Genomic DNA, 27311 nt, shown 5'->3' with positions numbered 1-27311 from the left:
TCTCTTTTTATTATTCGAATAGACAGAATATATGTGGATCTCTCCCCTCCGCCCATTGCCATCGCTAAAATTGGTCACTTTAAAATGCCTAAAGACTGAAAAGCCTGTTCAATCACTTTGTAGGCAATCACAATTATTTAGATTCCCGTCTGATTGATGATCAAGGGTACAATCGTTCTATGATACATGTCGTAGGACCTGCATCGACGGTCATGATTAGCTCCCATTGGATTGAACGGTGATCCTGTCTTTCATTCCTGGACAGCACTGGGGCGACACCGCGACATTACTATTCCAAGAATAAATTACTTTATTAAATTAAAAAAAAAAAGAACACTTTTACTTTATTTGATTTTGTCCCAATCAATACGAAGTCGTTTTCGCATCCTCAAGGGCCCGCTAATTAAGGACTGACTCAGCAGTTCGTCCTTCGCGGACAAAATCATATATATCCACACGGACCACACTGTTTGGCACTTCGCGGATATATCATTGAGATGGGGGGATAATAACATCGAACTCCCTCAACTCTTACAATTGCTCATGCAAGAAGTTTATATCAATTTGTGCCAAATAAATTCCTAACACATTTCAAGTAAATTAAATATGTACCTACCATTAGTCAAAACATAACATATTTTGATATGATATACCCAGAAATTCTAATAAATCATGCCTGCTACTAAACACAAATATGCACTTTTGACAGAAGAAAAATTATTTGTTAACTTTAAATAAATACAAATAAACCAAAATAGGAGAAAAATATTACTAATATAATAATTCTTACTTCCTTTTTAAAAAAGCATTGCAAAAGAAAAAGAAAAACTATGAAAAACAAAAAGAATTGGATAAAAAAATTCAATCCCATATTGATCATGCAACCAAATATGCCTAATTGCATGTTTGGTTTAAAAAAAAATAAAGAAAGGAGAGGAAAAAAAGAAAAGAGAATGAAATGGAAATAAATAAAAAGAGAAACATAAATTTTATGTCTGATTAAACAATAAAAATAAAATTAATCATTTATTTTGTCTCTCTCTTTTTTTATTCATGTCCTCTCTTACTATTTTTGAACAAAAAATAAATTAACAGTACTTTAATTATTCCTGTAGGAGTCAACAACCTATTTGGTTCAAACGAAAACAACTATGGCCTTATTTGGAAAAACATTAAAAGTAAAGGATACGGGGTTAAATTACCCCATATGATAAATTAGGGAATTTATTGAATTAATGAATTAATTAAACGCGATTAACAAAAACAGAAGGACAGTATCCGTATTATATCCCTCCGTCTCCGTGGGTAACCAACACACACTCCCTCACTTCACTCTTTACCATCATTCTCTCTCCCATGGCTGCGATTCCCTACAGTTCGCTCCCCCTACAGTTCCTCTTTTTCTTACTCCTCTCCGGTTCGTTCCTCCAAACTCGAACTCTCTCAACCGATCAAACCGTCAAAACTTTCATCTTCCGCATCGACTCTCAATCCAAGCCGTCCATTTTCCCGACGCACTATCACTGGTATAGTTCTGAGTTCGCTTCTCCCGTCCAAATCCTCCACACATACGACACCGTTTTCCACGGCTTCTCCGCTACTCTATCCCCCGACCAAGCCGCCTCCCTCAGCCGTCACCCCTCCGTCCTCGCCGTCATCGAGGACCAACGCCGTCAACTCCACACCACCCGCTCACCTCAGTTCCTCGGCCTCCGCAACCAGCAAGGCCTCTGGTCGGAATCCGACTACGGATCCGACGTCATCATTGGCGTGTTCGACACCGGTATCTGGCCAGAACGACGAAGCTTTTCCGACTTGAATATCGGGTCAATTCCTTCGAAATGGAAAGGGGTATGCCAAGTTGGAGTCAAATTCACTGCTAAGAATTGTAATAAGAAAATTATTGGAGCAAGGTTCTTTTCGAAAGGCCACGAGGCGGCGGGGGGGTCGGCTGGTCCGATTGGCGGTGGAATTAATGAGACTGTAGAGTTCATGTCGCCGCGGGACGCCGATGGTCATGGGACCCACACGGCGTCGACCGCCGCAGGACGGCACGCGTTCCGCGCGAGCATGGAAGGTTACGCCGCCGGGGTCGCTAAGGGAGTAGCGCCGAAGGCGAGGCTGGCGGTTTACAAGGTATGCTGGAAGAACGCCGGCTGCTTCGACTCCGACATTCTCGCTGCCTTCGACGCTGCCGTTAACGACGGAGTCGACGTCATTTCCATCTCAATTGGCGGCGGTGATGGAATTTCTTCGCCGTATTATCTCGACCCGATCGCAATCGGATCATATGGCGCCGCTTCGAGAGGTGTGTTTGTGTCGTCATCGGCTGGAAACGACGGCCCGAACGGGATGTCAGTGACTAATCTCGCTCCCTGGATTGTCACCGTTGGTGCCGGAACCATAGACAGAAACTTCCCCGCGGAGGTGAGACTCGGTGACGGAAGGAGACTCTCCGGCGTGTCTCTATATGCGGGTGCGCCGTTGAGTGAGAAAATGTATCCTTTAATTTACCCGGGAAAATCAGGGGTTTTATCAGCTTCTTTATGTATGGAAAATTCCTTGGATCCTAATCTGGTGAGGGGCAAAATTGTAATTTGCGATAGAGGAAGTAGCCCGAGAGTGGCTAAAGGTTTAGTTGTAAAGAAAGCTGGAGGCGTGGGCATGATATTAGCCAATGGAATATCCAACGGCGAAGGCTTAGTTGGTGATGCTCATCTTTTACCAGCTTGTGCCCTTGGTTCTGATGAAGGTGATGCAGTTAAAGCTTACATTTCTTCAACAGCTAATCCGACGGCTACGATTGATTTCAAGGGGACTATTCTCGGAATCAAGCCGGCACCTGTGGTGGCTTCGTTTTCAGCCAGGGGGCCAAATGGGTTGAATCCGGAGATTCTTAAACCGGATTTGATTGCTCCCGGTGTTAACATTCTTGCTGCTTGGACGGAGGCTGTTGGGCCGACGGGGTTGGATTCAGATTTGAGGAAAACTGAGTTTAATATCTTGTCTGGTACATCAATGGCATGCCCACATGTGAGTGGTGCAGCGGCTTTGCTTAAGTCAGCTCACCCGGATTGGAGTCCGGCTGCTATAAGGTCTGCTATGATGACTACTGCTAGTATAGTTGATAATAGCAACCAGCCCATGACTGATGAGGCTACTGGAAATGCATCAACCCCGTATGATTTTGGTGCCGGCCATGTAAATCTTGATAGAGCAATGGATCCAGGGTTGGTTTATGATATTACCAATGATGATTATGTTAACTTTTTATGTGCTAATGGTTATGGACCAAAGTTAATTCAGGTGATCACACGAATACCAGCGAGATGTCCGGCTAAAAGGCCAAGGCCCGAGAATTTGAACTACCCTTCGATTGCCGCATTGTTCTCGACACAATCCAGGGGAGTTTCAAGCAAGAGTTTTATCAGAACCGTGACCAATGTTGGTCAGCCAAATGCTGTGTATACAGTGAAAGTTGTGTCTCCGGAGAAAGGAGTGACAGTGACTGTGAAACCATCAAGATTGGTCTTCACAGAGGGTGTTAAGAAGAGCAGCTTTGTGGTGACGGTAACTGCTGATAGCAAGAACTTGGTGTTGAATGACTCTGGTGCTGCGTTCGGGTCAATATCGTGGTCTGACGGGAAGCACGAGGTTCGAAGCCCACTTGTGGTTACCCAATTGGACCCTCTGTAACCTGGATGAGGTAACTTGTAGGAGAAGCTACTTGCTTTTATGGCTTTTGTAATGTGTGCGCACTGTGTTTTTTTTCACTTTCGGCAAGATAGAAGTAGAGAGGTTGGGAGTACTTGTCTCTTTCAAGTTAAGTGGATGTATGTTGTATGTATAAACTGAACTAAGTTTATATACTCAACTTTACATAAAGTATAGGCTTTTAAAAACTCAATTATAAGAAATGATTGCTGTTTTGAGTTCATATAATTACATATTTACTTGCTTTTTGTACCAGCAGCTACTGCTAATTGCTAGAGCAGGGTTCTCCCATCAAGCACTGTAACAGTGATTAGTTGTTGAATTTAGCAAGGCTTCTTCATTGATCTTCTGTTGCTTTTCTAGCCAGTGTTGTCCCTTGGCATTTGCTAGTTGCTACGACTATATTCTTGGTTATTTAGAAATGTTTTAGAAGTACCAAAAGTACTTTGAAATGCTTCTTGTGCTTTTTATCTCCAATGGTTTTAATTCCTCCATTATGGTCACCATCCACTGATCCACAAATTTAGAGACTGGGCAGGGAGAGAAACTGGTAAAAATAAAAAAAACAATATTTTAATGCGATGCAAGTTACTAAACGCACGCACGCACGTTGCCCTTTGTGTTTTATGACCTCTTATTTTGTTCATAAAATATATAGAAGATTCACTAGCCGTTTGCTATTGGTTTAGTCTTGTTCAAAGTGCACACGCATTTTTAAGATTTGATTATTTTAATACCGAGTTCTATCCATTCTCTCCTAGAATATCATCCCTTCCTTGATTGTTTCATGTGGGAAGTTTTGTATTAAAAAAAGAAAAAAGAAAAATTCATATTATAATCACATATAATTGTCAATAATCTCAATCAACAATGAATTGTCATTTTATAATATAATTACATATTATTAATAATATCAAGAGATAAAAAAAAATTTATGTTTTCAACCAGAAAAAGAAGAGAGAAAACAGCTAATCCTTTTCTCTTTTCAAACGGAAGAATTTCATAATGTAATTCAATTTCTCCTTTCCCTTTTTCTTTTTTCTTTTGTTTGTTCAGAGGGTTTCGCGGGCATAAGGGATCTTGAATGATTGATATTCAGGCCCCTCCAACGAACGAAATAATCCATGCTTTAATCCACTTCCCGTACCACATCAGATAAAAATAAAGAGAGAGAGAGAGAGAGAGAGAGACAAGACCACAAGGACACCCCCGGTATAATTAATTTGTATACTTCTAACATGAAATGGCTTTATATTACTGCAGCTTCCTTCGAAACTATATAAGTCATAAGATACAAATTTGGTAGGTCATTCCCGCGTTAATTTGCACCCACCATTCGATATTTCTTAGGCGCTAGCGCTACTGGGACAGCCATGTACGCTGAAAAAAAATTATATAAATTAAAGAAAGAAAGAAAGAAAGAAAGAAAGCACTTTAGGGAGGACCATTTGCTTCCAAGTTACTTAAAGCTTTGTGTCGGTTTAAATATTTGTTTGATATTAAATCAATCTTATTGAATCTTGCAAAACTTTATCGAAAAATGGATCATCCCCTTTTTAAACAAAAAACTTGAGCAGCAATTAATCAGGCTTAATGAATGTTATTATTTCTATTTATTATATGCAACCTAAAGCTTCCTAGTGCAAATAAATAATCTACAAGCATACACCAATCTTTTCAACTTATTTGACTAACGAGCTTAAGTGCAAGTTGAAACCACATAATTGAATTGGTGTCTTGCTCTGGGCGTGATCTAACCTAACTAAATGCGAATCAAATTCTTGGCTTTTAGTGGAGACAACAAGTGCTTTCATAAACAGTTTTTAGTTTGGATTTTTATTTTAAAAGATAAATCACTACAAATAAGTGCTTATCTGGGGGTGGTATTTAGCTGATACTGAGGCATCAATTTGTGAAGCTATATCATATATAGTCATATAGATATAGATGTTTCATTTATAAGACAATGAAATTCATTCAGTTTACCACAGATAATTGAGAGGGTGACCACATCATATTTTCACCAGAAACAATACAAGAATCTACAAGGCCTGTGCCAGCATATGCCTCCTTTACATGTCTTCAGGGATACTGAACTCGAATCGCAGAATAGTACGACCACTGTATCGATGAGAAGAGCAACAGATATGATAATGAAAGCAAAAACTGCAGAAAGTATAGAAAGAGACATTATAGAAAGTTGTAACTGGAAGCACTTGAGGAACAAGATACTAGCAGCCCAGACAGAGTTCCAATTTGATGCTAGAGTATCCGATACCCTCATCGTTTAGAGCCTTATCGACAAAAATAAAGGACTGAAAGAGTATATATATACATAAATAGTTAGGCCATGTAAAATGCTAGAAAAGTCCAGGTTATGTGGTGTGAGTAAATGATGCTTGATGCAAATGGGTTGAACGAGACATGCTTGGATGGCTAGAATTTGATGAGAAGTGGACATTTTTTATTCCAAAATGTTATTCAGGCACATTGAACCAAAGTATGCCAAAATGAATGCGTGCCCACATCTTTAAAGCTAGGAGTTATCCTCATGCATGAACTAAGAAAGTATAAAGATTTTTCTGTTAACATTTATGTATCCATAATATTGATTTTGATGATAATAAATCAAATTTAAAATGATTTAGTTTTTAAAAGTTCAAATTATTTTTTATACATTTTAAATAAATTATTATTTTCACATTATAAATGTTTTATATTTAATAGAAAAATAATTTTATAAAATTAGTTGTTTTTCAAGTTTATGGTCTAATTGAAAGAGTTTTAAAAATTTTGAAACCAACAAGTATTGCTTGGAATTCTAGAAAATGACTTATGTGAAAATTTTCATAGCGTTTTGGGGATATCATAATTTTAAAAAGTTTTGGGAATAATAAGTATTATTTAGAAGTTCTTAAATTTGACATTTGTATAAAGTTTTATGATATTTTGGGCTATATCATAATTCTATAAAGTTTAGGGTAAAATTATAATTTAAAAAACTAATTCACTGTATCTGTTATTGTAGCAGAGCGGCTAATCGTATTTTACAAAGCGGCAAGCCAAATTATGGGTAGTAGCTTACTGGAATGAAAGCGGCATGCCGGATGTTCCAAAATTCAAATATTTGTTGTAACAGTAACATAAAAGCGTCTAACTGGATTCACAAAGCGACAAGGCAATTATCACTAAAAAGTCTATAACGGCTAGTTTTCGAGCTCAAATTATGTAAACTCAAATTCATTTCATTTTTAGTAATCTTTGCAAGTATAAACAAGTGCACACAACATATATTGAGCTTTAATTTCGTAAATCATCATAGATTAAATCTTCATTGAGCTATCATTTGTATATCCACTCTAAAAGAGAGTTGTTTGTTGTAATTTTTATTTCTCATCAAATTGTGAGTGTACAAGTGTGAGAAACACTTGGAGTGAAGAGATTGGAGAAATAATCTCTTGATTGTAAATGCTCATTGACACCTTGAAAGTCAATTATAAAGAACTTGAAGCCTTGGGAGGCTTGGATAGTGAAATCATCAAGTTAGGTGAGCTTGGAGGCGTAGACGTAAGCGAAGATTACCGAACCACGTAAAAATCGTGTTTGTTTTCTCTTCCCTTACTCTCTTATTATTGTGCTTTGTTAAATTTATTATTTTTTATTCCATTAAGGCATTAGATTAAATTGTTGTATAGTTTGTTTATCTTAAATTTTAAAATCTCAATTCACCCCCTTCTTGGGTTGCCTAGTTAGTATTTCATTTCCGTCATGTATTAGCTTTCTTTCTTGGGCTATAGTTCTTGCATTTTATCTTTGTGGACCGCTATTGTTTTTCTGCACCTCACTTGCTAATAAGCCATTTCAGGCCGAACTTAGTCCTAGTACTTGGGCTGCTGCCGGTTGGCGCCGTGCCTTGCATCTCATGGACAAGATCAATTTCTTAATTCATCGGAAAACCGTGAGAACACCAAATTAAGCAGTTAGTGGATCTGTTAAAAGATAAGCTGTGCTGGGTTGACTTAGGATTATTGTATTTCATAGTTTTCCCGTGATGAGATGCGCATTATCTACAGCAGCTTATCCATGCCATTATTGGTATACTAGCAACAGAAACTAATTAGTTTTCCAGGATTCTAGATACTACTTCTGAGTTATATCTATCCACATCTTGTGAAAGAATGGGCATCATGTCCCTGACTTGCCCATAAATCATTTAGGCATGAACTAGTAGTCCTCAGCAGCACTCAACAGATACAGCTATACAGTTTTCCTAGCAGAGAAATTAAATTTAATAGCACCGAAGTAATTTTATGATCCTCAGATTCTCCGTAATTCAATCAACTAAACCGGGATTTGTAATCACAGGAACTTTCATGAGCATATGTAATCGGTAGTAAATATCAAATAGGTGATTGAACCAAAGTCTTTAGTTTAATAATGAATTTTCACATCAGCTAATTATGCTAGCATCTTGTCATACCAAACCGGTGGAATATAAAGTCAACAAGATTCTTCTAATAAAATAAAAAAAGAAGCAAAAGTAAAGGAAAGGAAATTATTGCTTTTAACGATTTTAGAATACATTCATGATGAAGCAGGGTACGTTAAAGTTAGCATCGCTATGATTACAAATGCTGATAATTAATTTCAGCCATATCAGATCCATTAAAGAAGAACAAATGGAATCATCTTCAAATTCGTAATTCTGGAATTCTATACAAAGCTTCTCTCCTTGATACGTTTTAACTATAATGAATAATAAACCCAGATTCAGCCATCATCTGGTTAATCAAGTTGCCAGTAGTACGGGGATATTCTGGTGGCGCTTATGTCAACAGAAACTTCATCAAGTCTTGAGACATAGTGAATGTCCATAAGAAGAAAGAAACTCTCCTCTAATCTAAAAGGATAGAATAATCAACCGAAGTCATGTGATGTGCTATTGAGAAAGCTAATCCCTGGAATCTTAATTATCCCTTTCTTCTGTGAGCCCGATCTCAATGCTTCAGCATCCTGAAACCTCCCAACTGATGCATAAACATTTGAAAGGAGCACAACTTGACCAGATTCTCCAGGGTCAAGCTTAGATACCTTTTTCGCTGCTAGTTCTGCTAGCTCCACGTTACCATGGAGCACACATCCACTAAGCAAAGCCCTCCAAATATTTGGGCCCATCCCTTCTAAAAGTTTGCCAGCAAGCCCACTTGCATCTGATAAGCAGCCCGCTCGAGCAAGCAAATCAACCACACACCCATAATGCTCTTGGCTTGGCTTCACTTTGTTTTCTTCTATCATTTGATTGAAAATAACTAATCCATCATTTGTTAACCCTGCATGACCACAAGCATTCAAAATGCTCAGGTAGGTTGAACTATCAGGGACTTCCCCAGTCTCCGTCATCTTATGGTACAGAGCAAGAGCCGTTTCCCCATGGCCATTAACCCCATAACCATATATAATAGTATTCCATGATACAACATCTCGAAGAAAACCCATCTCCTCGAAAACAATGTAGGCAAGGTCGACATTCCCACACTTTGAATATGACGATATAAGACAGTTTTGAACTGATCTATACCGTGGGAAACCAGCTTCAAAAGCAATACCATGGAGCTGCAGGCAGATCTCTAAAGCAGCTAGCTCACCAGAAGCAGTGAGAATACTGACTAACGTTATTGAATCAACGGAATCGGTTTTTTCTTGTCTCATCTTAATGAATTGGTTCAAAGCCTCTCTTGCACACCCATTCTGCACATATCCTGAAATGATTGCTGTCCAGGAAACCAAACTCTTCTCTGTTATCTGATTAAACACAGATCTGGAAGAATCTAAATCACCACACTTGGAATACATTGCAATGATAGAGTTTGAAAGGCGTAGCTCTGATTGAAGGCCTCCCAAAACAACTTGTGCATGGAGTTGTTTTCCTCTCTTCAGATCTCCCAAAATTGCATTAACTGAGATTAAATTCAGTAGAGCAACCGTATCACAAATGATCCTACTCTTTCTCATTTCCCTAAAAATCTTTAGAGCATCACCGGCATATTCAAAATCGACAAACAAGCCCATCATCCTCGTCCAACTGATAACATCTTTGCATTCCATCTCTCTAAATATTTGGATAGCAGCATCTAAATCCATCAGACATGAATACATGTCAAGTACAGAGTTATTAACAGATACATCCAAAATAAGGCCCAACTTAATTGTCAAACCATGGATTAGTTCACAAAGTGCCCTTGACCCTAATGCAACACAACCCCTAATAACCGTCAACATTGTCACAGCATTAGGCACCAAACCAGACCCACGAAAGAAATTAAATAAGAGAACTGCCTGTTGAAAAAGTTTATTATTTATAAACCCAGCAACAATTGCATTGCAAGAAACCAAATATGGGTTCTTTAGTCCTTCAAACAACTTACAGGAATAAAATATATTTCCACATTTTGCATATGCATCAAGCATCGCAGTACCAACTATTACATCAGATTCCAACCCAAATTTCACCATCAGCCCATGAATAGATCTTGCAAGTTCCAAGTTTTGCAAGCCTGCTGCCGCAACAAGAACACCAACCATAGTGAAAGAATTGGGTAAAAAACCCGAAAGCATCATATGGGAGAAAGCTTTCATGGATTTCTCGTGAAACCCATTTATAGAATATCCATGAATCACAATGGACCATGATACTACATTCTTCTCAGGAATTTCATCGAACAGGTTCTCTGCTTCTTTAATTTTTCCTGATTTGAAATGATTACTCAAAAGTTTGCTGGAATTGTACGGATCAATGCAAGAAGCTTGAGGTTTGTATGGAATAAAGCACTTATTGAATTGGAAGCATAAAAAAGGAGTTCTCTTGATCGTGTTTAGAAGCATATAAATCCTTGAGTGTTGATGAGAAGTTGAAGACTTTGTAAGTGTTTCGATTGCGGGTCAGACGGTTATTTCCGGTTATTAACATTTTAAATAATGGGCTGAGACAGCCCATTTATTGAAGGCTTGGGCTCAAGAGGACTTATTCCTGGCCTTAAGCTGGGCTTTGTATTGAAGATGGGCTAGACAAAGCTAGGCTACAACTAGGGATGACAAAAGTGCAGGTCGGGTCCGGGTTTGAGGCTGCCCGGGACCGACCCGCATGTCAGACATAGCTACCTGGACCCGAACCGTGCCTGGATTTTTTCTATGCGGACCGGGTATATGCCCGGCACTATCTGGACACGAGCTTTTTTACGGGTTTTCTCTACCCGCATTTTTCAAAGTTGAATGCACTGGAAATAAAAATACAGCCATGTCCATGGTCTTTTCAACTTTCTTGAAAAAACTGATAGTTTTGCCTCCATTAACAAGCGAAGCTGCATTCAAAACCAAACAGAAAAAGACAACAAACAAGAGGAGAAGAGAAACCAAGCAAACCCATTTGAGTATTCTCTGTAAACAACTCAACACATTATCGTCTTGTTACGGTCGATATACATATATATCATGGGTCGTGGTTGTGTTGGTGGAGTTGCAGCTGATAAGGTGACAAAACAATGGAGTGAGACCAGCTATGATGGCTGACACCGTCGCTTGGTGGCTGCCGCTGAGAAGATAATCAAACAGTGAAAAGCTATGTGACGGGACGACTGTGCTTTGAGAGGAGAAATAGAGTTGACCAAGGAAGGTAAGAGGTTCGCGGCTAGTGGGTGGTGGCTACTGGTGGAGAGACGGAGAGAGGTGCCGCCGATTCGGAGATTTTAGGGTGTGTGCCTGTGTGCTGCGTTGTTCACTTGCAATCGTGATTTAGAGTTCGGTTTTGGGGGCAATAGGGCAAAGCAAATTTTATTTTCGGTTTTATATTTTCTTCTTTTTTTTTTACTTAATAAAAAACTAGGCACGGGTCCGAGTTCCGGGTTCTTGGTGCTGTGATCGAACCCGTGCCCGGAAGCAACCGGGCATTGAAAATCAATGCCCGGGTCCGTTTTTTGCATTCATAAAATCCGGACCGCACACGCCGGGTCCGGGCCAGATCCAGTCCGGACGGGCTTTTCTGCCACCTCTAGCTACAAATCACTTTGAGTCTTGATTGAAAATTTGGAATTTGGACAAACTAGTTTTCAATGGTCACAAACTCACAATTTTTCTTCACATTTATCAAATTTTATGTTACTCGGAGTCAGAGTAAAGGTATATGTTAGTAAATTTATCCAAATAATAATAATAATAATAATAATAATAATAATAATAATAATAAAGATCTTACGAAAATGAAAATACTTATAATGTACAACAGTTGTAAAGTAATTTCTTTTTAAATATAATTTTTAAGATGTTAATTTAATTGGATGATTCTCACATTTTTTAAATCACGTCTTAATACCTATTAGAGACAAAAACATTTTGTCCATTATTTATTAGAATAGATTTCTCTTTATTCTTTTCAAAGTTTTGGGGTGTATGATTCGGAGGAAAATCTAAACATAATATTTGAAGAAAGAATTGTGATGTAATAATTTAAGAATTCAATTTCTTTCAAGCCGGTCTAAATTTATGGAATCCATTCTTTGTGATTACAAGCGTATGCCTCCTCAACTACTTACTGTTATAAGAAAGAAATAAAGGAGATGCGCTACTCCTGTCACAATTAGTGATCCAATATGACGTTTCATCTCAATCTGATTAATCACGAATAAGGACACGTGTTTCTGTTCAATTAAATCTCTTTCAGTTTCTTGTAAACTAGTAACTTTGTTAATCTAAAGATTTTAAATAAAGGAAATTACTAAAAAAACCTAAATAAAGGATTTTACGAAACGAATATGAATAAAGCGCGGGAGGTAGATATTTCTTTGTTGTTGAAAACAAAACAGTTACTTCAGCAGGACGACCAACAGCCCACGTCTATTACGCGGATACTTCTCCTTCCGCCACGTCATCATACACGGTCCCCATTTTCCTTCCCCGTTCATTTTCCTTCGATCCTAAGCTTTACGAAAACGTTTGTAAGCCCCAAAGTCTCAAGTAAAGTAACTGATCATCATCAGCGTCAATACTCAATCATGGCTTCTTCAAACCCCTCAAAAGCACTTTACCCAGAAGTCGATTTATCAAACCCAGAAGCCGCTTCTGCTTCGACTGCCGCTTCTTCATCACCGTCTTCTTTATACCCTTCGGTTGACATGAAAGACATGGCGGAAAATCTCTTCCCCGAAGACGATGCCGTTTCGCACATCACCGCCAACGCCCCACCGTCCGAGCATGTTCTTGTCAAAATCCCAGGCGCTATTGTCCACTTAATCGAAAGAGAACAAAGCGTTGAGCTTGCTTCCGGTGAGCTTTATATAGTGTCTCTCTCGCAAGGCGACAATGTTGTTGCTGTGTTTGCACGTGTTGGTGATGAAATTCAATGGCCTTTGGCCAAAGATGAGCCGGCCGTTAAGCTTGACGACTCTCATTACTTCTTCACTCTAAGGGTTCCCGAAAATGGTTCGCTCGAGACTGATCAAGTTCATCATGAGGTGTTGAACTATGGGCTGACGATTGCTACAAAGGGACAGAAGCATTTGTTGAAGGAATTGGATAAAGTGTTGGAGACTTACAGTTGTTTTTCGGTGCAAAAGGTGAAGAATATGGGGAATTGGGAGATGGTGGCCAAGGAGATGTCGCCTGAGGAGCTGAAGTCAGCGGAGAATAGGGAGTTAATGGGGAAGAGTTCGGGGGCTTATTGGACTGCGTTGGCGCCCAATGTGGAGGACTATAGCGGCTCTGTGGCGAGGATGATTGCCGCGGGATCAGGGCAGTTGATTAAGGGGATTTTGTGGTGTGGTGACGTGACTGTGGATGGCTTGAAGTGGGGGAATGGATTTCTGAGGAAGAGGATGGGATCCGGTTCGCAATCAGAGATTAGTCCTGATACAATCAAGCGGATCAAAAGGTTAGATTTTATATATATACATGGCTCTACGTGGTTTGGCCCTGTTTTTATGCATAGGTGAATCATTAGTTAAGATTTAGTCTCCTGGATAGAAGATTTACCAATTTATTTGTCCTAAATTATGTGTCTGCTGTATAATTTTTGGAGTAGATATGCATTAGACTTTTGGCAGCTAATATTTCGATATCTAATTTGTATGCCTTATTCATTCGAGTATCTGGAGCACGGAATATATGAAATAGATCACGAAGTATTCGAACTATGGTTCATACTTAAAATTCAGACCCCTTGTCCGGATACTTTGGAAAAATTTTCAATTACAAAATTTTTGTTCTTTCAAATTCCCCGTTTCTGCTTTTATTTCACTTAAAGCACAAACTTGAATAAATGAAACTACCAAAATTTTGAAATGGATTGTTTGCAACTCTGTGTTTTCTGCTTTTTAGTATTTTCTATATCGAGCTGACACATCTAATGGTCTGTTATACTCAGGGTTAAGAAGTTGACTAAGATGTCTGAGAAAGTGGCTACTGGAATCCTTTCTGGGGTTGTTAAAGTGTCTGGATTCTTCACAGGCCCGATCGTGAATTCTAAAGTTGGGAAGAAATTTTTCAGCCTACTGCCTGGGGAAATTGTCCTTGCTACCTTGGATGGGTTCAGTAAGTTGTTCTTTTCAGTTTGTTTACTCTCCCATATATGAATTACATGCAAATCCGAAGTTCTGAAGGAGATGTTACTTCTATAAATTAATCTGATCTTATCTGATCTCCTTGTATAAATACCTTATCCCATGTCGCAAGATGTTGCTATGGCCTTGCGATATTTGTCTGCGTAAAAATAACCTGTGGATGGTTAAGATAGTACTATAACTATGAAATGCTAAAAATGGTTGCGTGTATTTGTAGAGTTGTATCATGCTTTATGCCTTCTGATTACATCATTGATCACCCGTGTGTTCTTTTTGTGTGCATTTGCAGACAAGGTCTGTGATGCTGTTGAAGTTGCTGGAAGGAATGTCATGTCAACCACATCTGTTGTGACAACTGGACTTGTTTCGGATAGGTATTTATCTCAACTTAAATATGTATTTAATGCATCATTGCATCATCAGCGTCACAATAATTGCAAATATTACTATCAGCATGATCTTGTGATCATGTTATATTGGATAAGTTGGAATCATCTATGGTGTCAATTCATATTTCTTTAATTTGGGATACTGACAAGTGTTGTTCCACTAAAGGGATTTGTCTGGCTGTGGGCCATACAGAAAGTTGATATTTTTATCTTTATGGAATAAATTCAGAACTCTGTGTTCCTATGATCTGGTTAAATGGCAAGACCATTGCAATTAAATCAGAGGGGTTCATTTTAGACTCCAAAGTTTTGACAATTACATTCAGTGTACCCGTTTTCATTAAAGCTTTCATGATACTGTTGGATCTATTAGAGTAATGATCATATTTTTGACATTTTTGACATTGCAGGTATGGGGAGCAAGCAGCAAAGGCAACAAATGAAGGGCTAGATGCTGCTGGACATGCCTTTGGGACTGCTTGGGCTGTTTTCAAGATAAGGCAGGCTTTCAATCCAAAGAGTGCATTCAAGCCCACGTCTCTAGCTAAAGCTGCTGTAAAAGCTAATGCTGCTGAGCTCAAGGCTAAACAGAGCAAGAAATCTTAGTAAACATATTTTTGTCCCGCATTGTTCACCTCTATGTAATAGCAGAAATGGCTTTTTTCTTTTTCCATTTTCTTGAAGGTTGAGGTTTGTTACTTTTTAGATGAAAACAGGCTATATATATGTGTGTGTGTGTGTGTGTGTATGTGTGTGTGTATACATACATACATACATACATGCATACATACATACATACATTAATCCCAATTGATGGTGAAATGAAACTACTGTGTCAATTTTGCATTGCCGATATGAATCTAAATTTGGACACCAAGATGAATATACTTTTGATAGCAAATGGTACATTTTATTCCTCACATGAACCGTTAAATTCTTCAATGTCAATGGTTCATACTCACTCAGCAGTTGCTAAATAGTTGCTAAATATATTCTTCTGCCAAATTCTAGTATAAGTTCATAACTCAGTAGCTAGTTTTGAATGGCTTGTAAGTCTTGAGATCAAGAACAACTCCGGCCACAGAACCAATTGCAGCAACCAGAGTGATGAAGAAACAACTCACATTTAGAATCTGAAGCCCAAGCCACCTAGTTGTTCCTCTTCCAATCTTCTTCTGTGCTTTGTACATCTCAATCGGGAAATAGACTGTTAATGGCCAGAATCCCATGGCCCCTAAAATCCCCACAACATCGTTGAAAAATGGCAGGAGCATGGATATCAACGTCGTCAGCACAACAAAGAGAGTCCTCCATACCAGCCGAAACAAGTTCAACTGGTACACACCCCAGAAAGGGATTGGTATCTCATATTCTGCAGTCACAAGGTCACTCTTAGGCCATTTTTTTGCACTCCATTTCTCCACAAAAGCAAACAATGGCTGGCAAAAGACCTGATAAGCACCAACAAGATGAACAACAATTGCTGCATTTGCAATGTCTATGAGCCAATAGGGATTGTAGAAACCAAAGCCAGTCAAAAGATTGTTAGGAGCAAGATCTCCGAAGGCTGCATAACCCATGCATCCGCAGAGCAAGTAGAATGTAGTCGTTACTATGATGCTGAACAAAGTTGCTTTCTTCATGGTCTTGTACTCAGCAGGAGGGGATCTTATTGTATCCTGTAGAATAGATAAAGTGTTCTTTTATATACGAATACATGTCATCATGTATTTAGGCAATAAATATGCTAAGCATGCTGTCAAAGCTTGTACCTGGATTTCGAGAAGGATGATGGAGAAAGAGTATGCAAAGGCAATTGCTCCAAGAGCTTGTAGACTTCTCCACAGCTTCTGTGTTCCAGTAACTGTTCCAGCACTTGTTAGTGTTCCTATGCTGATGCCCGTTAGGCTTCCCTTGAAGCTCCTGTTTCCTGAAAAAATGCAAGCTTTTTATACCATTGCCGGCATCCTTCTTCGTCTCATAATTGAAGGAGAGGATGGCTTTATAAGCATATTTGTACCTGCAACTTTTCCAATTCCAAGTCCAAGACCAGCAGTAGAGTATGTGAATGACATAATAGCTGCAACTATGGAGAGCCACCACACTTGATCAAAGTCTGGGATCTGAGAAAATAACACCTCTATGATTCCAAATGTTATCATATACCCATTACTCGACATGTGGCACGGATCTTTCCCCCCGCTTTTCTGGAAACAGTTTGATCTCTTTATTGCCCTAAAATAACATAATCAATGGCACATGAAGCATATGCAAGTTAAAACTTTAAAAAAATGAGCTAAAATTCGTCGAGAAAACTCACATCATGCTAACCGATGCTGCAATTGTGTAACCAATAGCAACACCAAACAAATTCAAGTACTGGATCAATCCACAGAATATGACCTTCTTTCCACCTGAAATCAAAATCAAAATCAATGTTAGCATCATCCCATCAAAGATAAAAAGTCTTGTACATGAAAATGACAACAGCATTCTTGTTACCTAAGTTAGCCTTGACAGCATCCATGTAGGTGTAATTTCTCTGTCCGGTAACAGGATCACCGGACCGGTAGCACTGAGAGAGGAGATTGGCAGTGTAAAGATTGACTAAGGCAAAGAGGATCAGTACAGTTGGTCCTGCAACCCAACCAAGCTGCGCTATTGCCCATGCTAATGACAATACTCCTGATCCTATAACTGCAGTAATAATATGCGATGATGTAGTCCAGAAATTCCCTGCAACGACTTCAGTTAGCACAATGAACTCAAAAAATTATTTTTTCCAACAACAATTAAAAGAGAGGGTGTGATTATTATATATTTATATGAAGATTACTTCACAAGTAAAAGCTTAATCTCTTTCACCAAGCAAATGATGAGCTTATTACTATTTTCTAAGTGATAATGGGGGTATTAGTACAAAATGAAGACATTATTAGACCCCGGCAAAAGGGATTTCTTAAGAAATATTTTCCTCTTTTTGTATTATATAATTAAAAATTCTTAGTTTTACTTTGTCTTTAAGTACTTCTTGATGAAAAAATAACTATCCCAGAAGCCAAAAAAAAAGTTCTTCTCTTTGATTTGAAAAATAGGCAAGTTATTAAACTTACCAGTTCTCTTCAAGCGGCCATCATCATCAAAGCAGTTCGAATAGTTGGCTTGAGGATTAGTGGCTTCAGTCTCAATATGAGCTTTAGGCTGAACTTCAACTTGCAAGTAGTGCCTTACGTCATGTCTTTCTTCAACCTATAAACAAACATTGATTAAGTTTACAATACATAAGCAGCAGCAGAAAATTAATTAAAGAAAGTATTTCAAGAATATATATTGAGGAAGAAATTAAATAAGGTGTTGTGATTACAGCCCCGTGATGGATTCTGCTTGGCATAGTTCGGCTTCTTGGCAACATGGCTCTGAAATAATTTTGAAAAATGTTATGAGAAGGATTAGATGGAGCTAGTAATCAGAACAATGGATGAGGAGATGGATGTGGGCATTTCATGGGAATTAAGTAGAGAATTTATAGAAGAAGATAATTTGCTCCAAGCGAACTGTGCTAGCTTGTGTTGAGTTGATGAGAGCATGTATCACGCTCCTCTTTGTGACCATGCCCAAAAAATATCTCATGTATCGAAGTGGCAACAACAACCCAACTTTACACTCTAGCAAAAAAATGTGATGGATCTGTTACTGTGGTCGACAATTTGAAGGAGATGATTAGATATTTGGATCAATGGCACTAATGCTATCAATTAATGGAGTGATTCCATAATACAGATGTAGCTGCTTGCATGATCCTGGCAAACTTTGAGTTCCAAAATGAGAGTGTTGTAATTTGAGTATTAGATCTTACATTTTCGAGTTACTTATTTAATTAGTTAGTCTCCGGTGCGGATGTCTGAATGATTTTAAAATATAGATGTCTTCATATTTTATTTGACAATAGGTAATATGGGTAGGTGTTTTCGGTTAATTTTTCTTTAAAAAACTATTAGAGATTCAATTAAAATTTAATCAATTTCTGATACAAAATTTATCTCAAATTTATAAATTTTATGTTATGACCTCTTTGCTTTTGCTATTTTCGTTATGGTTTGATCTAAAATTCTTGCTCCGCGACTGATTGAATGCACTAATTTGCATGTTTCAAGCTAGTATGTATAATATGAACTTCCTAAGTGAACACAAATCTAATCCCAAAAAAATATCTTGAAGAAAGTTATGTGATAATCTTATTTAGTTATATGATAATCTTATTTATTTTGCTGGCTACCCAAATTTACTCAATTTGTTTCCATCCCCTAGTGGGGTGTGGTTAAGGTTCGTTTTCGTTTGCTACAACACAACGTGTTTTGATTACCAAGTGTCCTACTATCATTCTCTTTTTCTCTAATCCTTTTCCGCAGGTAATTAAAAAATAATCAACATTTTTTAATTACATACAAATCACGCCTCGAGTGGAAAGTGGGGCCGAGCTTCCTCATGAAATAGTTGATGATGACTCTTATCACCACAATCAGCAGAACCCGAAGATGTGGCATTATCTCATTGCAACACAGCCCACAATGCACAATCCATGTACTTGATAATTTTGTTGATTTTTTTTTTATTTTTTTTATTTTTGTCTTAACTACGAGGTATTTTAGGGAGGGTCCCAACTGTAGAAGACATTTTTAAGTTTGTACCACAACTCAAATTATAAGTCCTCGCTCGAACCGGGAGGCACAAGTTCTCCGAACAAATACGACTTTCCTACTATTCGAACTGGAGAATAAACTCAATAAAGTCACTTAAGGAGACTCCATTATCAGTGGAGCCAACAATTTATTGGTTTTTTTTTTTAATTCTTTTTGTTCTAGTGTCCTTTAATTTGTTGCTTTGATAGGATGCAATAGTGCTGAAGCATTCGAGCAAAAGTTGGGAAATTTACGAAAATAACCATAAAATTTTTATAATTTTCACAATTAATCCTCTTAATTTTTTTCTATCAACATTAGCCAAACACACGCTTTTCTCCCCAAATTATCCTTCTTTACAAACCAAAACAAATTTGGTGCGATAAACACCTATCGCACGAAACTTAGTGCGACATGCACCTGTCGCACCAAGGCTTCGTGCGACAGGTTGCCTTCCAAGGCACCAACAACATTCTTATTCTTTTTAGTCCTTTAATTTCTCTTTCAGTCGTAGTTACTCTTCCAAAACTGTACAAAGTAATCTGCATTTCCATTCTTTAAAGCTTTGATCTTTCACTTTGTTTCTTTAAGTAGTTGCTTTCTGCAGCTTCTGGAGCTTTGCTTGTTGCAGCCTGTCGCACCAAGCCTTGGTGCGACAGGCTGCAACAAGCAAAGCTCCAGAAGCTGCCTGTCGCACCAAGCCTTGGTGCGACAGGCTGCAACAAGCAAAGCTCCAGAAGCTGAACCTGTCATTTTTCATTATTCATTATTTTTATAATCTGAACCTATCATTACTTTATTTTGTCGTCAAACGAACTTGATCACGGTTCTTTATGTTCGGATTCATTTTCTGCATTTTCTGTCTTTGCCTATGTATTAATCATCTCTTTGAAAAGTTACTTTGCTGGTGGTTCATAAATTGTCATTCATGGTCTGAATTTTCTGTGTGAGCACCATGCCACTAGACTATCTCTTATTCTCTTAAAATGGATGTGTTCTTGTTAGATGTAGCTATTGTATTCTACTTTTTTACTTTTGAGTGTGCCTCATCTTTGATGTTCCAACAAACTTATTGGTTCCAATCTAATGAGTTTCGTTGAAGTTTAATTGTACAGAGGTCAAATATGTGTTTGAATACAGCTATAACAAAGTAGCTATCTGTATTTTATTTGGATTAAAAGTATAGGAATATGAAAGGAAAAACTTTAGTATGGTCCTTCTACTAGTTCATCATGTGTCCTGACACTTCTACTTCAGGTTGGATGTAAACTGATGTGAATAGTTCACATTGACTTGATATCATATGCAATATGAGAGACCACTGAGCTCTTCCCTGAAAGCAATTATTCTTCCCTTTCCGACTTAGAATGACCCTGTGCATATCATAATAAAATCAGCTTCTAAATCTGTATCTTATGACATATTGGATAGGCTAGGTTGCAGAATTTGTGATTTAACCAATTATGGAGCTAAGCCAATCTTTTAAAGATTAAGAAAAGTTTTCGCCAAATAGATAATAACTATGAACTCACTTGATCCTTGAATATCTGCAACTGCAACCTGCATTCTCTAGTTCTAGATTGGTGAATAATCTTTATTTCTAAGTTTTACATAACCTCCTATTAGTTTTGTCTGGGTCCCCATTATGGGATTTGAACCAACTTACCTTTTAGATTTGTGATACCAAACTTTTAAATGGAATTTTATGAAACGTGTTCGTTGTTTTGCCATCATGCAACCCCTTGATGTCAAAGTTGTAGTACTTTTAAGAGAAGCAGATGGACAGTCTCATATGTATTCATGTGGACTTGTTAACCAATCAAGCTATAACGCTCAGATACCAGAACTAATTATGAGCACATTCCTAAATTGTTATTGAGCCATTTTACAAAGACAATTCCTCCACGGCATTAAACAGCAGCTTGTTGTGTTTGTTTTCGCCAGTCCATTCTTCTTTGTTCGCCACCTTCCCCCGATGACGTGGCAGCGCTGCCGCAACCGGCATTGGTCAGCGTCACTTCGACCGTAATCGAGGAGTACGACTCCGCTAGACCGAACGATTACGAAGATTACAGGAGAGAGAAGAATAAGAAAGCGGTGGATGCTGAAATTAGGAGAGAACTGGAGAGAAGAAGGCAAGAGGAAGAGGAAAGGGAGATGAGAGTGAGGGGTAGTTTGGTCTCAAAGGTTCTTTTATGGCTAATGTTGATAGAAATTTGTTTGGGGGGTTAAGATGAAAAAAACCAAAATTTTTATGGTTATTGGTGTAAATTTCCCGCAAAAGTTCAGTTGAAATACGTGCAAATTGCAAAGTGCAACGGGACACCATTATCATTTTCGGTCACCGAATGGAGCCTCGATTTTAGTTGACTCCGAGTCAACTACAAAGCAAAGGGTCAATAATCTGAAATTTGCCTGCTCTACCTAGTCAACCTGACAAGGTATTCATACGGTTTTTTTTTTTAAATATTAATATATTTCAATTAGAACGATATTTATAATTAAAAAGCAATCGGAACTCATAATTGAGATTCTTCTTCATAATTCTAATATGACACAACTAGAACAATAACTATAACTTAATACTGGAGAAAAATCTATTTTATCGAATGTGAGAAACCAAATAAACCCTTATCAGAAGGGATTCAGACGCCCAATATTATTGGACGCATGAGTTGTTAATGGATTCGTAACCCATTGGCATTCATATGGGTTTTAAACTCGCTCACCATAAGGGTGAGTTTTTAATTTCTTGATGATTAATTTTATGTTGAACAAAATAAACAAAAACAAGTAGTAGTAATAATAATAATAATAATATAAATACGGATGATTGAATAAAATTATATAAATAATTAATTAATTTCAATAACACACGTCTATAATAAACACACTGGAAACATATTTAACTTTATTAATGCAACAAATAAAAAGATCAACATAAGCTATCAAATTAATTTTTAGAACACTTTAATGTATAAATATCAGGATTCAAACATAAGACTTCGAAATCTCTCGTTTATAACATGATCTTGGATATTAAATTACTTTATAATGAATTAATAATTAAGCGATCAATCTTGTAAATCAAATTTTGCTCTTAAGCAAGAAAGGAGGGAAGGAGGGAGCGCGGAAAAATTATAAATAATAAATAATAATTGACCCTGGGTGATAAAATTAAGAATAAAAAGGAGATGTTAGACAAAACGACATCGTTATGAAGCAGCGTTCAAAACTGTGTCGTATCCAATCGGGTTTCTTTTGCATCAGTCCTGGGTTGGCTTGCCCTCCAAGAAGCTTTACTAACTACTTGTAGACTCTCTTTCTCAAAACCCCAGATCGCAAGCTTTCAAAAAAAAAAAAATCAAATTCAAATAAAAAACAAACTCGAGACCGAAAAAAGGAAGAGAAAATGGCTCGATACGATCGCGCGATCACGGTCTTTTCTCCGGACGGCCATCTATTCCAAGTCGAATACGCGCTCGAAGCCGTCCGTAAAGGAAACGCCGCCGTTGGGGTCCGCGGCACCGACATTGTCGTCCTCGGCGTCGAGAAAAAATCAGCCGTCAAGCTCCAAGACTCCAGGTAGAAAACATACATTCGCGTAATTAATTATGTTTAGGTTATATTTGAGCGCGAATTGATTCTGTAGGGTTAAGTTTCGGATTTTGAATGTATAGTGATTTGTTGTAGTATTAGTTTTGATGAAAATAGCTGATTATCTTATAGTTGGGGCAATAATCAGTATAAGATTGTAATTTGCATGCCTCCTTAGCTTCTGCTTGATTATTGCTTTTGCTTACAGAATGGTGAGGAAGATTGTGTCATTGGATAATCACATTGCGCTTGCCTGTGCGGGTCTGAAAGCGGATGCACGTGTCTTGGTTAACAGAGCGCGTATTGAATGTCAGAGTCATAGGCTTACTGTAGAGGATCCTGTCACAGTTGAATATATAACGCGGTACATTGCTGGGCTTCAGCAGAAGTATACACAGAGTGGTGGGGTGAGGCCTTTTGGTCTTTCGACCTTGATTGTTGGTTTTGACCCCTATACAGGTGTGCCGTCTCTTTATCAGACTGATCCATCGGGAACTTTTTCAGCATGGAAAGCCAATGCCACGGGAAGGAACTCAAATTCAATAAGGGAGTTCTTGGAGAAAAATTATAAAGAAACCTCTGGGCAAGAAACTGTGAAGTTGGCCATTCGTGCTTTGCTTGAAGTAAGTTGCTAATTTTCGAATGTGCCTGTGTCTAACCTTGGCTTCGTAAGTCTAATATGAAACTAGTCTTATCTAATGGCACTTTTCTGTGTTAGTAAATATGAGATTCTCTTTTAAGTAGGGTTTTCAAAACCTAACTTACTTGGCCTTTATATTTCAGTGTAGTTATTGGCTTTTGATATAGGATACGGTATCAGATTATTGTTAAGTAAGTTTTCAGCTTGTTAGATGTTTGATAAGCTAAGTATTTGCTGAACCTTTAAGATATTCATGACGCACCGGCTTAACTGGTAACTGAATTATTGAGGTCTCTTGTCATGATTTTCACTTGTAACTGAATGTTTCATTGTTCATAACTTGTATTTTGTTTGATGAACTCTTTCGTCATCATTCCTTGTTTTCACATACATCATCTTTACATAATATGATTAAGTGTAAAGAGGTGGGTATTCACATCACACATGTAACTTTTCTCCTTTCTATATTTTGGCTTCTATTTAAATATTTTAGGGAAACTGAATGATTGGAGTAATAGGTGGAAGAGGACTCTATGTTAAGAGAAAGATTGAACATGAAAATCAATTAATAAATCTAACCAAAAAGAAGAAACTTAAGGAGGCATAGCCTGCCACAAATTCCATCTTAGAGACTTCCCTGACCCTAAAGATCAAGAAAAAAGTCGACCTAGAAATATGCAGGAATCAGTAACTAGGCTTGCAGCTTATGTGGATTGGCAAGTATGATTGTCAACTATATTCAGGGATTGAAGAAGCCACTTGGGTCTGGAACGAATAATATTTTGGTTGGTGGTGCTGGAAGCGGGTAGATTTGCTTTCGGCTGTTTCATGCAGTTGGATTGTTTGGTTGACAGTGAAGAATTAGTCATAATGCTATAGAATTTTTGTGTGATTTTTTTTTTTTTCAAATGTACAAACTGCTATAATCTCTTTCACGTGTATAGTATTTAACATTTTGTTGCTTATACTATTAGGTTGTTGAGAGTGGAGGCAAGAACATTGAAGTTGCTGTGATGACGAGAGAGCATGGTCTCCGGCAACTTGAAGAAGCAGAAATCGATGCCATTGTCTCTGAGATTGAAGCAGAGAAGGCTGCTGCAGAGGCTGCAAAGAAGGCCCCTCCAAAAGAAACCTAGAGTTATTGATTCAATAAATCGGTGACTTCTTAGGATGTGGACATGTTCAAATTTCTCTTACAAAAAAGCTGCTTTTAAGTTGGCACACTATTGTTTTGCCAATGGTACTTCTATGTTATTAAAAGTTTTACCAGTCTTTCTTTTAGCTTTTGAACCTGAAATTGCATACCATTGTAGGCTTATATGTATTCCTTGATTATGAGATTAAATGACTGTGGAAAGGCATGAATTTGTATGTTGTATCTCATTGAAGGATTTGGATACAAGTTGCAAATGTGAGTTGTTGATCCTGTGATTAGCTCTGAAGAACGAAGTTTGGGATAGTAGAGAATCCTAAGGTTATAATGTTCCATACAGAATGTGGACATTTTGTAGTGAATTAGAAAGTGAAAACCAAGGAAAGCCTTCATGGGCCTGGACCGTGCCTATACTACATACACACATACATCAATCCAATAACAAAATCATTAGTCAGGATGATTCAGACCTGGGCTATGGTGACTCTCTTTCCTACAATGGAAGGAATGAGTTTTGAGTCCTTGTATAGAACTTTTCCACTCTTGTATGAGTCGGGTTCAGACTTGTGACTTGTGAGCTATACTCAGAGAGCTCCTTTATACTCTACTTGTAAAAAAATTAAACTCCTATGACACATTATATATATAAACCCCCAACTACACTATAATTATATAGATTTACACTTTCAACTGAATAAACACAGATATCTGAGCTACACTCAAAATACTCCCTTGGCTATGGTATAGTTGTATGGATTTAAACATAGTAGACCTAATGGCAGTGAAGAGAAAATGTACATGCAAACATGAGCTTTAGGCCCTGAGAATGGATTTGGATAGCTCAAATCGGGTAGAGGGGAGTTTGCTTGATCCTGAGCCAGCCGACGCGTCACGGGAATGGTAGTTCTCACAGCCTTCTGGTAGCTGCGGTGGTGGCGGTGGCAGCTCACCATCATTATGCAATACATAATATTATCAGTATCAGTATGCAAGACTTTCACTGTCACGTACTTCAGACTTTTGAGTAGCCCTTTTGGTTCGGAAGTAAAAACTAAAAATCATCACATAATTATTATTTTATTTTATTTTATTTTATTTTTTTACATTATCAAGCACCAATTCACTATTATTCATGGTGAACGTCAATTTTTTTTCATTACAGAATTCCTTCTCCTCCAAAATAATCTTCGAAGCATATTTGAGATTTGACATAATTAAAATGGAAAAATTGGCAGTCCGCCATGGGCCATCAAATCATTTCGATTTCTGACCCATAAACTCCACTAAAGCCTTAGGTTCTAACATTTCGTTTCCGAAGCTCGAAAGAAAATGCAATGCCCGCCCGTGTATATTTTTAATAGCAATATATTAACCAGTAATTGACATACTTTAAACATGATCAATCTTCCAAGACAACCTTAATTTTGTCATTATTCAGTTGCTTTTTGAACCCATATAGAAATTGCAACAAAAGTAGTCATTCGATGTGAGGTCTTCTTCTACATCATCATTACTTGTAATTTTTTTTTTTTGTTAATAAAATATTCTAGAAACGAAGAGGAGATATGATTAGCTTATTGACTTTGCCAAATTTTCCTACTTTTCGATATGCATGCAAACACTAATTAATTGCCTCCACCGATGGGATTTTTTTTTTTTTTTTTTTAATAATTTAAATTAGGGTTCTGATTAGTGGAGGACAGGATGAGTATTCTATGTAGCTAGATGTATGTTATATACTTCTTTTATTTAACTTTTGAGTGAAGTCCATATGCATATTTTTATTTTTAATTTTAAATGCGGGTGAAGAAAAATCTTACTAACTCTCTTGATAATGAAATGAAAATATCTACATAATGTGACACTATGTTTCACTCTAGTTGACTCATATATTTTAATGATAATTAATCAACTACATCAAAGGGTTTAGATTCAATATCACGCACAGGGTTGCTATCATCAGTAATTATCAATCTCAACATCAATTGTTGCATTTAGGTGTGAGTTCATAATATGCTTAGATCATGAAATTTAGTCACATGCGTGTGCATACGCTCTTTTCATTCTTTATTAATTAAAAGGAAAAAAAACCCCATAATTTTGACTTATAATATATAAGATATACGGTAAGCTTTATATTATTTAATTCTAAATCTGTTTTATAGACCGCAATAATCAAACCCTAACATCATCAAAATTAATATAAAAATGCAATTTACATATAGTCGACGTGTATTGTTGATATTTCTTTTTTTTTTTTTTTTGCTATACATATAAAAATGGTATACCTACTTGGGTTATGAAAATACAAATGTGCATACACTCATTTTAATATGTTGATCAAGCAAATCCATACATATACATATAATTTTTATTTGTTTTTCTTTTAAATATCATGTATTAACCAAACGCAAACGTCACTTAATTTAATATATATATATATATATAATCCGTATTTTCAACTGTATTGTTGAGATTTCTATTTTTTTTCCCCCTCTCTTTATACATATAGATATTGTATACCCTGAGGTG

The 27311-nt window shown here is 37.4% G+C and overlaps 5 protein-coding genes across 5 annotated transcripts; 3 read left to right on the top strand and 2 right to left on the bottom strand.

Moving 5' to 3' along the window:
* The first annotated feature begins 1264 nt into the window (after positions 1-1264).
* On the top strand, positions 1265-4058 carry LOC102609127 (subtilisin-like protease SBT1.6). Its single transcript, XM_006486694.3, has one exon. The coding sequence runs from the start codon at positions 1357-1359 to the stop codon at positions 3694-3696; it is 2340 nt and encodes a 779-aa protein (XP_006486757.2). The 5' UTR covers positions 1265-1356; the 3' UTR covers positions 3697-4058.
* Positions 4059-8255: 4197 nt separating this feature from the next.
* On the bottom strand, positions 8256-10671 carry LOC102608839 (pentatricopeptide repeat-containing protein DOT4, chloroplastic-like). Its single transcript, XM_006486693.4, has one exon. The coding sequence runs from the start codon at positions 10594-10596 to the stop codon at positions 8632-8634; it is 1965 nt and encodes a 654-aa protein (XP_006486756.2). The 5' UTR covers positions 10597-10671; the 3' UTR covers positions 8256-8631.
* A 1912-nt stretch (positions 10672-12583) lies between these two features.
* LOC102608259 (protein EARLY-RESPONSIVE TO DEHYDRATION 7, chloroplastic-like) lies at positions 12584-15563 on the top strand. The gene is made up of 4 exons (XM_006486691.4): positions 12584-13633; positions 14126-14292; positions 14611-14695; positions 15121-15563. The coding sequence occupies exons 1-4, from the start codon at positions 12759-12761 to the stop codon at positions 15314-15316; spliced, it is 1323 nt and encodes a 440-aa protein (XP_006486754.1). The 5' UTR covers positions 12584-12758; the 3' UTR covers positions 15317-15563.
* Positions 15528-18507, bottom strand: LOC102608549 (amino acid permease 4-like). Its single transcript, XM_006486692.4, has 7 exons — positions 18075-18507; positions 17824-17959; positions 17213-17446; positions 17031-17124; positions 16731-16945; positions 16483-16640; positions 15528-16389 (listed from the first exon to the last, which is right to left on the bottom strand). Exons 1-7 carry the CDS (start codon positions 18120-18122, stop codon positions 15736-15738), a joined length of 1539 nt encoding a protein of 512 aa, XP_006486755.2. The 5' UTR covers positions 18123-18507; the 3' UTR covers positions 15528-15735.
* A 4161-nt stretch (positions 18508-22668) lies between these two features.
* LOC102607975 (proteasome subunit alpha type-7) lies at positions 22669-25028 on the top strand. The gene is made up of 3 exons (XM_006486690.3): positions 22669-22974; positions 23195-23609; positions 24601-25028. Exons 1-3 carry the CDS (start codon positions 22802-22804, stop codon positions 24760-24762), a joined length of 750 nt encoding a protein of 249 aa, XP_006486753.1. The 5' UTR covers positions 22669-22801; the 3' UTR covers positions 24763-25028.
* The last annotated feature ends 2283 nt before the right edge of the window (positions 25029-27311 follow it).

This window comes from Citrus sinensis, chromosome 8 (assembly GCF_022201045.2).
Source record: "Citrus sinensis cultivar Valencia sweet orange chromosome 8, DVS_A1.0, whole genome shotgun sequence".
Lineage (NCBI taxonomy): Eukaryota > Viridiplantae > Streptophyta > Magnoliopsida > Sapindales > Rutaceae > Citrus > Citrus sinensis.
The sequence above is the reverse complement of the archived record's forward strand: the minus strand, read 5'-3'. Positions and strand labels throughout refer to the sequence as shown.

Bases quoted from the DNA above. Each gene is read 5' to 3' on its own strand.
- LOC102608259 (XM_006486691.4), top strand. From the start codon at position 12,759: ATGGCTTCTTCAAACCCCTCAAAAGCACTTTACCCAGAAGTCGATTTA. The intron at 14,293-14,610 runs GTAAGTTGTTCT...GTGCATTTGCAG, and splicing joins TGCTACCTTGGATGGGTTCA to ACAAGGTCTGTGATGCTGTT. The intron at 14,696-15,120 runs GTATTTATCTCA...TTGACATTGCAG, and splicing joins ACTGGACTTGTTTCGGATAG to GTATGGGGAGCAAGCAGCAA.
- LOC102609127 (XM_006486694.3), top strand. From the start codon at position 1,357: ATGGCTGCGATTCCCTACAGTTCGCTCCCCCTACAGTTCCTCTTTTTC.
- LOC102607975 (XM_006486690.3), top strand. From the start codon at position 22,802: ATGGCTCGATACGATCGCGCGATCACGGTCTTTTCTCCGGACGGCCAT. The intron at 22,975-23,194 runs GTAGAAAACATA...TTTTGCTTACAG, and splicing joins GTCAAGCTCCAAGACTCCAG to AATGGTGAGGAAGATTGTGT. The intron at 23,610-24,600 runs GTAAGTTGCTAA...TTATACTATTAG, and splicing joins CCATTCGTGCTTTGCTTGAA to GTTGTTGAGAGTGGAGGCAA.
- LOC102608839 (XM_006486693.4), bottom strand. From the start codon at position 10,596: ATGCTTCTAAACACGATCAAGAGAACTCCTTTTTTATGCTTCCAATTC.
- LOC102608549 (XM_006486692.4), bottom strand. From the start codon at position 18,122: ATGTTGCCAAGAAGCCGAACTATGCCAAGCAGAATCCATCACGGGGCT. The intron at 16,946-17,030 runs GTGAGTTTTCTC...ATGTTATTTTAG, and splicing joins GCAGCATCGGTTAGCATGAT to GGCAATAAAGAGATCAAACT. The intron at 16,390-16,482 runs GTACAAGCTTTG...TCTATTCTACAG, and splicing joins TCATCCTTCTCGAAATCCAG to GATACAATAAGATCCCCTCC.